The sequence below is a fragment of the Symsagittifera roscoffensis genome, chromosome 4 (assembly GCF_963678635.1).
Source record: "Symsagittifera roscoffensis chromosome 4, txSymRosc1.1, whole genome shotgun sequence".
In the NCBI taxonomy this organism is placed as follows: Eukaryota; Metazoa; Xenacoelomorpha; order Acoela; family Convolutidae; genus Symsagittifera; species Symsagittifera roscoffensis.
The window spans coordinates 52,270,814-52,283,573 of record NC_087065.1 but is presented as its reverse complement, the minus strand read 5'-3'; the positions used below and the strand labels follow the sequence as shown (position 1 = coordinate 52,283,573).

General features: G+C 40.8%; 2 protein-coding genes across 2 annotated transcripts; both read right to left on the bottom strand.

Annotated features, from left to right (window-relative positions):
* Positions 1-236: 236 nt before the first annotated feature.
* Positions 237-4,654, bottom strand: LOC134843919 (dynactin subunit 1-like). Its single transcript, XM_063860261.1, has 2 exons — positions 1,070-4,654; positions 237-811 (listed from the first exon to the last, which is right to left on the bottom strand). The coding sequence occupies exons 1-2, from the start codon at positions 4,622-4,624 to the stop codon at positions 575-577; spliced, it is 3,792 nt and encodes a 1,263-aa protein (XP_063716331.1). The 5' UTR covers positions 4,625-4,654; the 3' UTR covers positions 237-574.
* Positions 4,655-4,776: 122 nt separating this feature from the next.
* LOC134843702 (NBAS subunit of NRZ tethering complex-like) lies at positions 4,777-12,067 on the bottom strand. The gene is made up of 2 exons (XM_063859939.1): positions 5,523-12,067; positions 4,777-5,240 (listed from the first exon to the last, which is right to left on the bottom strand). Exons 1-2 carry the CDS (start codon positions 12,061-12,063, stop codon positions 4,927-4,929), a joined length of 6,855 nt encoding a protein of 2,284 aa, XP_063716009.1. The 5' UTR covers positions 12,064-12,067; the 3' UTR covers positions 4,777-4,926.
* Between the last annotated feature and the right edge of the window lie 693 nt (positions 12,068-12,760).

Genomic DNA, 12,760 nt, shown 5'->3' with positions numbered 1-12,760 from the left:
ATATTTTAAAATTTACCATTTCAAACTTCTTTCTTAATATTTACCATTGTGTGAACAAGTTATTTACGTAGAAAAAGTCTAGTGCCCGGTTGGAATACCCTTGCTTATCGCCAGGGTTAAAAAAATTTCAATCATCAAGACTTTTATAAAAGAAAATCACTTCGTTCTTCTACACTTAATGACATTTGAAAGAATACTTTTTAAAAACTTAAGTAAAGTAATTGTTAATTATTTGCAATTAATTTTACCCAAACAAAGCATAATTAAAGGACCCTCATTTCCTACAATTTAACTAACACCACCTTCGAATCGAGTTTTCAAAATAATGAGGAATGAATCTGTACAACTCAGGTCAGAAAAAATAACCTTTTCAGGCATATAATTTGTAATTGAAAGAGCAAAATTTATCTAAAATGAACAACACCTATGATAGCTTTTAGATTCTTGTTGAGAGAACTAACACGCAAAACTAGAAATCAGATATCTGATTTTTTTTCTACTTTATTCTGACTTCTGAACAGACTTGTACAAAATCACCGCTTTTCCCCCAACAACTTGCGAGCCCGTTTTTATTTCATTCTGGTCTGAACAACGATCGATGTAGCTCGAAGAATTGCTCTCTGCTTAAAAAGACTTTAGTAGAGTCAGTAATTTGCGATGACTTCGACGGTAATTCAATTTTCGCGATTAGATTCGGGTTGAGGTTGCCTTTGATTCTCTTAATTTCTTCCCGGTCTGCGAACAGAGAATTCTGAGGGTTGGCCATGTTTCCATTCTTGGCTGGATATTCAACTGCGGTGTAATTCAGCACCTGGAATTGAGAAATTAAAAATACCTAACAGTTTATAACCTAATTTGACCAGCCAAAATCAGTTTCCGGCTGCCACGACAGAATCTAGAAAAAAATTTCAATCGCTTGCCAACTTCTTCAGAATTTAGATCTTTTTTCATCAAACCTTTGGAAAAAAGGTAGCACTTCTCGAAAAATTAGCACTTTTAAGAGAAGTAGGCGCATTTAGAAAAGTTAGCACAAAAGTTTTAAGAAAGAAAGCCAAAAAGGTTCGCCTACCTTTTCTCTCAGCGTTTCCAGCTTATTCTGCACTTTCAAATGATGAGTTTTCATGGCCACCAGCTGCTGCACCGAAGACAGTTTGTCCACGGTAGGCACAGTTCCCGCCTTTCTCTTCGTAATATCCACCACTCGAGGACTCACACATAGTCTGTCCAACTCCGAAACTAAAGCCGATGCTTGACGTGTCAGGGATCCCAAAGTCGAGGCCTTGTCACCTCCGTCCAACTTGACGAACCCGGTCTGACTTTGCAGGCCAATAGGCTTCTCTGGGACCCTCAAAGGTTTCAATTTCGCTAGCTGAGCCCTCATTTTTTCGCCACGCATGCGCCATACTTCCTGTTGTGAGAACCTCAATGCGTTTCTCAGAGACGAAATTTCGTCTCTGAGCAGAGGCGAGTCAACAACTTTAACTGAAGTTTCTTCCTTTGAAGCTGTATTCGTTGCGTACTTCGAAAGACCTCCTACTAAACCACGCATAGAAACAGCATTAATTTTCGACTTCAGTTCTTTGTTAGTTGTTTCCAGCTCCTTAATTTCCTGGTCCAGGCCATTCAAGGTTATAGCATGCGTCCGTTTACAGTTTTCTAACTCCTGCTTGCCTTTTTCGATTTCTTCTTTCAGCACACGCATTTTTTCCTCCATCGCTTTTGGTACCGTTTTTGACTTTTGCTCAATGAGATCTATCTTAACATTCATGCTCGCAAGTTCTTCTTCTTTCTGACGAAGTTTGATTTTAACTTCCTTCAACTCAGCTGATTTCATATCGGCGTCTTCCGCGGTCCGAGTTTGGTTCGCCAATTCGGCTTTCGTTTGTTCGGCGTGCTGATAAACCGGCTGGGGATATTGTGACACGTCGACTTCCTCAAAATCGCCTTCTTCAGCTTGAGTACAAATATGTTCAATGTATTTTTGGACTTTAGTCGGAACCGGCTTCATAGCGGCGTACGATTGATTCGCGTCGGTCATGCACTGGTCTCTCAATTCTGCCAATCGCTCACTCGAAATAAATTCCCCTTCGTTCAAAACAGACGAAGCAATTTCCGTTTCCCGACTTAGTTCGTAAAACACATACGCGTAAGGCCGAATCATTTCCACGTAACTTTGCATTTCTGCTACTTGCTCTATCGTTACCTTGAACGTCCGGCCTTCCGCCGAAGGAAACTGTCGCTTCGTTTTCCTCGCTACTTTTTTGATGTCTTGGCTAAACTGAATGGTCTCTTTGAGGTACATTAAGAAGTCATCGAATTCTAGATTTGGGTTCAGATAAGAACTAACTTTCTCGCAGCTCAAGTTAATTACTTGCGCGCTTTCCTGTAAAATTTCAATATAGCTATGAAACACTTCGGATAAATTCGTTTTCTCTCCAGCAAACACAGCTTTCAGCAGTTGTTCGAAGAATGTCTGTGCTCTGGAGATACTGTCCAAGCGACAAGTGTGATCTAATTGGTCCTTTTTGAACAGATTTATCAAAGCCTCCACTGATTTCTCGTGTGCCAGCATTTCCGGGTACACAGAGCCCACACGCAGAAATTTTTCTACTGAACAGGAGTTCAAAATGAAAGACACTTGATCGAGCAGAACTTTCAAACTGAGCAATTTGACTGACAAGTTCACGGCAAAAGAAGGACTTTCAGAGGCGTCCGAAGGTTTCTTTGGTTCCGAAGACGAACTTAGACTCTCTTCAACGGCGCCGTTTTTTTGCTTGGCGTATTTTATCAACAGCTTAATTTTTTCACTCATCCTAGGTAGACAAATAGAAGCTCGTATACAGTCCAAATCACCGGCCGACTTCGAAAAAGTATCTGGCAAATAAGATAAAACGAAGGATAAATTGTCCTCGAGGCCTTTAAGTTCGAGATCCTTCAGTTCACATTCTAGTGACTTTACTACTATTTGTGCAGTTTGTTTTGCCTTCAACTCCGCGTTGAGCGCAGAGGGTAGCGGAACCGGCTGCGAGAAAGACTGAGGAGAAATTACTTTCATTTCATCCGCGCCTTTTCCAGATTCTTCTGCAGCATTTTCACTCTGACTAGCTTTTAGAGTCTCTATTTCCTCTTTGAGCTGTTGCACCAAATTTCGGAATTTGAGAATAGTGTTTTCTCTATCGTTCACAACTGCAGTTAAGTGGTCCGCTTTCGTACTAAGAGCTCTCAACTCCGATTCTTTCATGTCGATATCTTCCCGCAGCCCCTGCTCTGTTTGCTTGAAGTTCTCCTCAATTTCATTATTCATTTCCATCAACTCTTCCAATTCAGCAATATTTTCCTCTTGTTGTGAACATTTCTCTTCCAGTTCCAAATTCTTCGAAGTCAGCATTTCAATCATTTTTTCCGATCCAAACGCAGCGTCCACCGATTCTTTCAAGTTAGATGATTCTTCTTCAGCCACTTTCTTCTCACTCGCTAACTTTTCCTTCTCTGCCGTCAAGGCAGCCACTGTAGCTTCCAACCTCTTATGGTCTTTTTCAAAGGCGTCTTTGACTGCATTCTGTTCCGCCATCAGTTCACGAAGTCTCAGCAAAGCTTCCTTTTGCCGTGTACATTGTGCCTCCAACTGCTTGTACTCATAATCAGAAGCCACGCCTTCTGTCCCCTTCGACTGAATCTCTTCCTTAATGACCTTCAAATCAGATTCCAACTCACTCACTCTCAAAATAAGAGTCTCGTTTTCGTACTTCAATGTGTCACACCTCTCTTCCGCCATTTCCTTGTCCAGGGTCAACATTTCCAGGGTATCTCCAACGTCCTGGTACTCCTCGATTTTTGCATTGAAACTAGCCGCCGCCTCTTCTGCTTTTTTCTGCGTCGTCTGCAATTCTTTCTGCAACTCGGCTAACTTCGATTTGTACTCGGGAATCATGCTCACTTGCATTTTCAATGCGCCGTAATCTTTCAATTTATCTCGATCCTCTGCTCGTTTCACTTTGATAGTGTTTAATTTCTCGGTTAGATCTTGTATTTGGGCTCGCAAATTCTCATTCTCGGCTACAAGTGCAGCATCTGTCGTCGCGCTACCGAACTTAGGCATTTCCGGAGGCAGGATAACAGATTCGGGGGGTTCCTCTGGTTCTTGTTTCACCGGTGGCGCAGGCGTCTCCTGAGTTTTTGCATGTTGTTTGTCTTCTTTCGCAACCTGCTTTGAATCTCCAGCGTCTGAAGCAGTCAGCGACACCTGACTGGTCGATTTGGAGAGAGAGGTGCTACTAGCGGACGATCGTGGTGGCTTCAGACTCGAACTAGGAGGCTTTAGCGCACTTGTCGGTTTTGATAGCTTCGATTGTGTTGATCGTGACGGCGTTGACGGGGGCGGCAAAGCGTCCTCCAAAAGAGAAAGCTGATTCGGCCGAACGAATATTCCGTAGTTATCTTGACACGAGAAGTAAGTCTTGCCTTGAACAGTTCCATTGTTCTTGCCATTCGGATGATCTAAAACTACTCCAATCCATTTTCCGGTTGCAAAACTTGTCAGTCCGCAGAATGCAACGACACCTCGGAGATCTTTGCCGATTACTTCGACCTTTGATCCTACTCTGAACTCATCGCCTCCAGGCATTATTCACACATAAGACTACAAATATGGTCAATATCTGAAAACCAACATTATCAATAAATTTACCAGATGGATGAAATTTGCACTTTTGATAGATTATCTACGATTCCCCAAGGCATGTGAATCTTTTGTTTGTTATCCATTTTAAGGAAATCTCATTACGAGAGCTAATATTTTACTAATTATTTAGCTTCCAGCACCAATTTGAAGTACATGTCTAAACATTTATATACAGCGCATTAACGAACTTATTTTTTCATGATACCTCAAGTTATAAATCACCAATTTCCCTGCCTGTTTGAAACTCATGACTTGAACCAGTTTTTTAAAAAGCCAACTGCCGACACCACTGTGTTAAACGTCGGATGACTGTCTGAGTATCTTCCCCAGAAGTCGGCGGCCTCTATTTCCAGGTCTCTGGAGTTCAACTGATTTATCACTTTTTGCATGAGAGACTGATTTTGCTCTTCTATCACGTGATCCGTTATGAGAGAGTAATACTTGGAGGACATGAGTTTGGGCAGTAGATTTGCCTCAATTACGTCTTCGAAACTGTCTTGTGGTAGCTCGAATTGTATCTCAGCTCCATTCAGAATGGCCACAATTTTATCCAAGTGAGCTGAAACAATATTACTTTATTATTTACAACTCTCACCACCCGAAGAAGAAGAGTTCTGTGAACCAAAAGTTTTTAACCAAAAAAGCCTAAAACCCAGTTGCAGCGCTGTTGTCAATGATAAAAATCGTCGACCACTGGCCAAAAATTGTGACAAAAATTGATGTTTTCTTTTGAGAAAAACCCGACCGGGTTGCGAACATAGCTTTTTTTTCATATTCTGTAAAAGCCGAAAACTTCAAGCCGAAAACCTCCAATTTAATGAGTTCAAAATCAACAGGAAACCTGTTGATGTTTTCAACCGCAGTCCAAAGACAACAGCGCACTCCTCGTTTCCTGAGTCCAGGCAAAAATCTACCACCGATGCAAAGCACTGCTTCACTGCAAAATCAGATAATTTCGATTCCACGACCTTCTTGAGCGTTTGCATCGCTTCTTTAGAATCAGTTTGGATCCATTTGCATGCTACAGCTACAAGAGGGTGCTGGTTTCCAGGGTAGCTTTTGAACGCTGGCCAAGCGTCGATCAATTCAACCAACTTCGCAAACTGGGCTGAGTTTACGCTGCAGTCCAGTAAATCACAGATCAAATCGTAACGGCCACTTTCAGAACTCAGATCATCTTCTGTGAAAACACTTTCCGAGAACAAACTTCCGATCAAATTTCTAGTTCTAGCGTGGAGCAATGATTTCAAGTCTTGTTCGTTCAAATTAAACAGATGTTCGATTCTTTCTAAAATGAAAATTTTCGCTTCTGTTGACAAATTAGGAATGGATGTGACTTCTCGTAATTTAGCAATGATTCTCCCCTCGCTTATTTCCGCGCAACTCTTTTCGTCTTCCGAATTTAAGTGAGATTTCACATTGGTCAGAACACTGACTAATGGCTTTGAAGTTTCAACCAGTTCTATATTTTGACACATTGCAATATCCTCCATGCATCGGCTCATGACATTTTCAATCACCTCAGTCAGTTCAAATCCGACTTTCAAGGATTTCATGGCTTCGCTTATGGCTTCAAAAGGTATCTGTGCGAGTACCAAACCCATCAAAACTTCCTTTTGAGTTTCAATGTCGCCTCTTGAAAGCCAAAAAGCCTTAGCCGCACTACGTTTTATTTCATTGTCACTCGCAAACCATTTGTTCATGAAAGGAGCGTTGTTTAGTTTTTCAATTTCTTCAAAAATTTGTTCCACATTTTGAATAGTTTCAGAATGAGCAGATTTCTTTTTACTTTTCCTGCAAACTGCTAAGCACTTTCGGACCAGTGCCAAAACCGATGGAAGGTCAGTAACTCTTATATCATCTTCTTGGAAAGCAACTAAATTCGCAGTATGTTGAACATCTTCAAGTTGCATTAGATCAATGCAGGACTTCACGCTATTGATAAGGTCGCCATATTCATTGCTTGATTTGTGTTCGAGCTCATAAAATAGCCTACTAGAATAGAAATAGAGAATTTTGCTGCGGCTAATCGGCTTTGCAGTGTTTGGAACTTTTGCTAGAGTTTGAGACAGTTCGGTGAAATTTTTCTGTGTGCAATACTTCGAGACCAGCTCGTTCAAATCACAGTCATTTTCAACTTTAATGAGATCTTTGTATGGTAAACTAGGAGCAAGTTTTTGAGTGGCTGTCAAAACTTCGATATGCAATTCGGCTTTCTGGCACAATCTAGACTCTGTTACATTGCCAGACTTCAAGATTTCAAAAACAACTTTCAATTTTTCAAAATCCGACGGATGAATTAGTGGCAAAACTTCTGTCTCCAACAGTTTCACGACATCTTCCGGTTTCGACTTGAGGTCTTCTATCAAGTTCATTTCTTTCAGATGTCGTTTAATGTCATTTACTCTGTATTTGCTATCTGTCAAAACGTGAAGAAGGGTATGTAGTCTGACTTTATACACATCTACTTTATGACGCTCAGCTAATTCTAAAGAGAGTGCCACTAACTTCGGATCAGTATTGGCAGCCAAGCCTAAAATTGTACTCGTTTTGTACTCTTCGTCAGTCGAGAATCTCGAGGTGTCAACTTCTGAAACTAATTGGCCCAGTTTCGAAGCCTCGACTAATGATTGTAGTTTTTCAAGGGCCTTTAAAACTGGACTGGAACAATTTTCCGACTCTGTTTTTAAAGCATTCACTTCAGAATTGATCAAATCGTAAGGTTTCTTATTTACCATTTCAATCACATCGAAGTCTCTGCTACTATCGTTCGTTTTTCTTAGCAATGTGTAGGCTAAAAGTAGGAAACTTGAGCTTCTTTCGTTTTGAGGCAATTTTGATTTCATAGAGTCTACGGATGCTTCGCTGTTACAAGCCAGAAGGAAGAAAAGACTGAGAGTCAAATCCACATCGAAACACTCTAAGGCACAGTCCAGTAAGGATTTTTGAAGAGTTTCTGAATCGTTTTCTTCGTTGGCAACATCCCAGTACGGTCTTTCAACTAGTTGTTTGAAACATTGGCTGGGCTCAGCGATCTCATGATCAAACATTTTGATTGATTCTGCCGATACAAGATCGGTGTCTAAAAAATGGATTCCTCTCAAACCAAAATCGCTGAACGAAGAGGCACTGGCTGTATCACCGTGGAAACTGATACCTTGTGACGTCAAAAATTTCTGAGTGCTATCTTGAGTTTCCTTGAAAAACTCCTTACCCGTTTTTTCCAAGGTTCCCAAAACAGGGAAAAGTTTGACAGTCGACTCCGATTTAGAACTCAACTGCGCTTCATCTACTTTTTGGCTTGTAACTTGAATCATAACTCGGTTGTTCATTCGAACAACATCAGTCAAGACCTGTTCATCGCAGTAACACATCGTAAATGCCAATAGTTTCAACTTCACCTCCAAGTCTTTAAGTTCTTCGTTCTGAACTAAAGTCCAACAGAACGTCCAAGCTTTCCTGTATTTCAGGTCAATTAATTGAAGACACATTTCTAGCGCCAGGTCAATATACTTGTCGGCTAAGGCGCTTTCGGCTATTATAGCACAAACCCGCGCTTTCTTCTCGTCATTTGAAACAGATTTTGTTGGAGATTTGAAGAGGGTAGCAATCTTCAGAATTTTTGTCCAATTGGTATAAGCGCCTACATTTTCCTTTAGAACATACTTAACGAGACTCTCATAATCATACTTGTCTCGGATAACCACCGGCAGCAAACTACAGCTATACTGCTGCAGCTTCGTCAACATTTCTATGAAGTCTTTCTCATCTTGTATAAACTTTGGAGGGCTGTGAATTGTCTTCAGAAGCGACACCGCGCCTAACAGAGATGAGTCATTGACAGATGACGCCGAGTCGACGAACTCTTGGGCTACGTTCAAAAGAACCTCTGTCGATTCTTTGAACGACAGTTTGAAATTGGCCGCAGTTGCGTATGAGAACTCCCTTGTTTTTTCAGACTGAGAAAGCGCCATGAACCTCAGCGCTAGTTTGGTCAGTTTTGAATTATCTGCTCTCAGTAATTGTGTTATAAAAATACGGAAACATTCCTGTCCCGACAACTTTTTCATCAATTTTGCCTGCAATTGCAGCAAATCGTGCACTAGAAAATTCAGCCAATCTTCTGAGCTCATTTTCCGTTCTTGTTTCACCAATGTTGCCATTAACTCATTCAAAATTTTTAAACTTTCGACCTTGTCGTATTGCACTTGCTTGTAAAACACAACTGATTTGGAGATTTCAAATTTGTTCAGAATGCTAGCTGCTTCTAAATGGATTTCCAAAGAGTCAATGTCCTCAAAAACCTGGTCATACTGAGGACCATAGTTTCCCGATGAGCGCAGTGGGAGACAGTTGAGGATAGCGTAAGCCTGAGAGAGCTGATCAGTTCTTGGACAGTTATACACACAATCAACCGCGTTTCGCATTAAACTCAACTGGTTGGTTTCAAGCGGCTCTGAAGTTTTTGGCTTTGAAGCTTCGAAAATTCGGACCAATTTATCCAGACCTTGTATTGATATCGATATGAGAAGCTGTCGAAATAATTCCTCGTGTTTCTTTCCACTCAATGTATTCAATCTAGGTTTAACAAATTTCCCAACATCTTTCACAATACTTTCAGAGGTTGCGCTTTGAACTATTACGTTCAGCTTGTCGAAGTCGGACATTGCTTCAAACTCTGAGAACTGAATCAGCATGTTCGCTTGTTTATCACACACAAAATCATTCAGAAGCTGCATATCAGTAACTAACTGAATCACTCCTGGGATTTCACTATCAACGCCATGTTTCAGCAAATCACATGCATTCTTCAGCAACCCAGTGCAACTTTCAATTTCTCTCGCTCTATATTTAAACCATTCTCCACAGCTAGCTGGGGTCAATTTTTCCGGTAATAAAATCTTTGGGATCTGATTTTTATCAACCGAGTTCAATTTTAACTCTTCGTCAAAAAGTTTCTTCACTATTTGAGATTCGATCCAATCAGATTCAAATTGCTCGCACATGAACAAAATTTTAATTCGCCCATTATCGGATACTGACGGCAACAACTCTGCGATTTCCGAGATATCGGTTGTTTCGGGAAAGTTTGACAAAATCAGCAACCTGTATTGCTCCAACTCTTTTACATGCATAAACATCGTGTCTACTGCTTGCCAATCGCAACTTTGCGCGAAGTCGATTGTGGTCTTCAGCCAAGTTTGGTCACGAAGATCTGAAAATTCGTCTGCTGAAAATTTCTGAGATGCCTTTTCAGCCCCGCCTAAAACCTCTTCGTATAGAATCAGCGTGTGCAAATAGTGAACCAGTCTTAATCTAGTTCTGAGAATTTCCTTCTGCTCTGAATTGAGTGCATCAACTTTTTCTAGCTCAGTTAAAAGATCTTCAATTTTCTCTTTTCGGTACTTCGCCTTTTTCTCGGCTACTTCTTGTCGCGACAAAAATGCGTAATCGTCCTCTGTCAGAATATCCTCTTCAACTCTTAGATCAAAATTTGACACCGTAGGGTCTTGTTGTGCACTTTTATTGCCTATGTCTAAAACAACTTCTACTTCAGTGCCAATCAGCCCGTAATTCAACAGTGCTTTCATCGCATCTAGATCATTCGAGGTTCTATTGACACATTCCCTTAGAATCCAATGACGCTTTGAGATCTTACGCAGGTAGTCCTGAATTGTAGCATTCGAAACCGGGTACTTTCTCCACTGTCGCATATAAACCAGATCTGCATCTAAGTTAAACATTTTTGCCAATGTTAGAGCTTCTCCGAACTCTTCGTTTTGAAGCTTTATTTTAAAGAGTGCCTCAGGAGTAGTGGACTGAAAGGAAAATATTCTGTATGTTTTGGTGATTAATTTCGGCTTCTTTTTGGGAGGCTGGAAATGGTCACTTTCAGTTAGGAAATAAAGTCCCTGTTTCAAGTATCTAGATCCTTGCTGTTTGTACGTCTCAGGAGTTTCTGCATCGGAATCATCATCGTCGTCATCATCGTCATCTTCATTGTCAGAAGAATCGCTCAATCTAAACTTTCTTTTTATCGTCGATACTTTTTTTTCCAGCTCCAACCCAATAAATGCTTTGTGACCACCGTCAGTTTCAAAAACCTTAGTTATTTCACAAGTTGGAGGAAACTTTTCACATTTACCAATTACTGATTCCATTGTGGTTATATTTTGCAAATCTGTAAGCCCTGAAAACTTCATGAAGACTACTTCCTCATCTCCCCATAGTTGCAGATTATTCACGGAATCATGCAAATCGTTTCGAAGCATGGTCATCGATCGATTGTAAGTACTTGCCTCAGTATCAGCCAATGGTGATTGGCATATGCCTACCGCACTCATCCTCCGAATCAAAAGCAAACCTGGCATGGACCATTGGGAAACAGTTCCCATCCAATTGCAGGAAAATACTGTTCTTTCATCGCCAGACAAAATTAATCGAAATGCTCCATCAATTTGTTCCGAATTAGTCCCTTTACCAAACCAAGGTTTATTTCGCATTTTCTGTGTGTTTTTGTCGTTCAAAGCAAAATTTAACAGCCATGGCGATTCGGCGACAAGCTTCCAGGCGTGTAGGCCATTCTGTGTACTATCCTTTATTTCTTCGGAGCACATGTCGAAACAAGATCCGGTAACAAAAATATCATGTACTTTAGAAAAAATCATACTGAAAACACCACCATTTATGTAGAAGGAAGATAGGTTTACGGTAAAATACTTCTGTAGATCGTTTAATGAGTAGTCGAAAATGAAAGAGTTGAACAACCCTCGGAAACTGAGACAATAAATATTGAGAAAAGCGTTTTCCAGTGATGACTCCTCCTTAAAAGCAATAGCACAAACACAATTTCCATTGTCAACAGTGTCAAAAACATCCAGCGTGTTTCGCTCTTGTGGGTTTAGGTTTCTCTCTGCGCCGTAAATTGAAATGGAAGCAATTTGGGATAACTTGCGGTCAAACACAGTCAAATGAGCTTTACTGGAGGTATGAATCAAATGGCCACCGTTTGGAGCCCACTGAAGAAGCGCCCATTTAGGATTATAGTCTCGCGTGATCTGATGGCTAGCAAGCACTGTTGAAAAACCAGATTCAAAAGACAGCAAGAATACTTCTCGTTCACTTGCAACTGCTAGCAACTTTGATGCATCGTGGTAATCTACCTTCCAGTCGAGTGAGAACTCTTTTATCCGCAGAAATATCTGATTCAGTGGGAAAACGACATTATTTACGTTTGATCGAATTAATGACCCAGCAGTCCTTAGAATAGACCAAACCGAAACGTTGAATGAGTATGGTAAACGGAAGGTTATTTCTTCTGATTCCACACACCAGTCATTGTGATTGTACACATTGTACAGCAAATTTTCAGAGGTGGTCATGTGTGATTCTGAAAGTTGTAGTTGAATCGGTTATTTTTGTCCAATCTATTAATTTTGTTTTCGATTTATTGACCTAACGAGCTGTTTTCGTACTCTTTGAGCTGCAATCTGCCTTTTTTTAAAACGAGAAGCACGAGCATAACAAAAAAAAACGAGTTGTAACAGTCGCCTACTTAAGTCACATATGAGGTTAAAGAAAAATAGGCCCTATAACCATTGGCTCAAGAGTCAGGGACACTATCTCTTGTGTTTTTCTACCTCAAGCGGTCGGAGCCAATTCGGTTCACTTGCGATATGAGACTTAAACCCGCGTTACAGCTTAAAGGCCACTACGAAAATACCACCTCCCCCCCCCCCCCCTCCCCCCAACTCCAGAAAATAAGAACGCCCCCATACTCAGGTCTCAAAATACCTAAAATACGCAAACGCCGTTAAAAACAGGGTGGGAACATTATGTATAGTTATTTTTTAATAGACAGTGGACCTTTGATCCATTTCAGATGGATCAACCTGAAAACTCTCCCTAACTCAACATAACAAAATAAAACACACTCAAGAAAATTAAATTAGGTACTCACATTGTAACATTCGCCCGGAAGTACATATCGACGGAAAATAAAGCTAAGTTATAAAACGAGTGGCCAGCGTCTAAACAAAGCTCTACATGCTTTTCACCGTCTCTACCAAAGCCAATTCT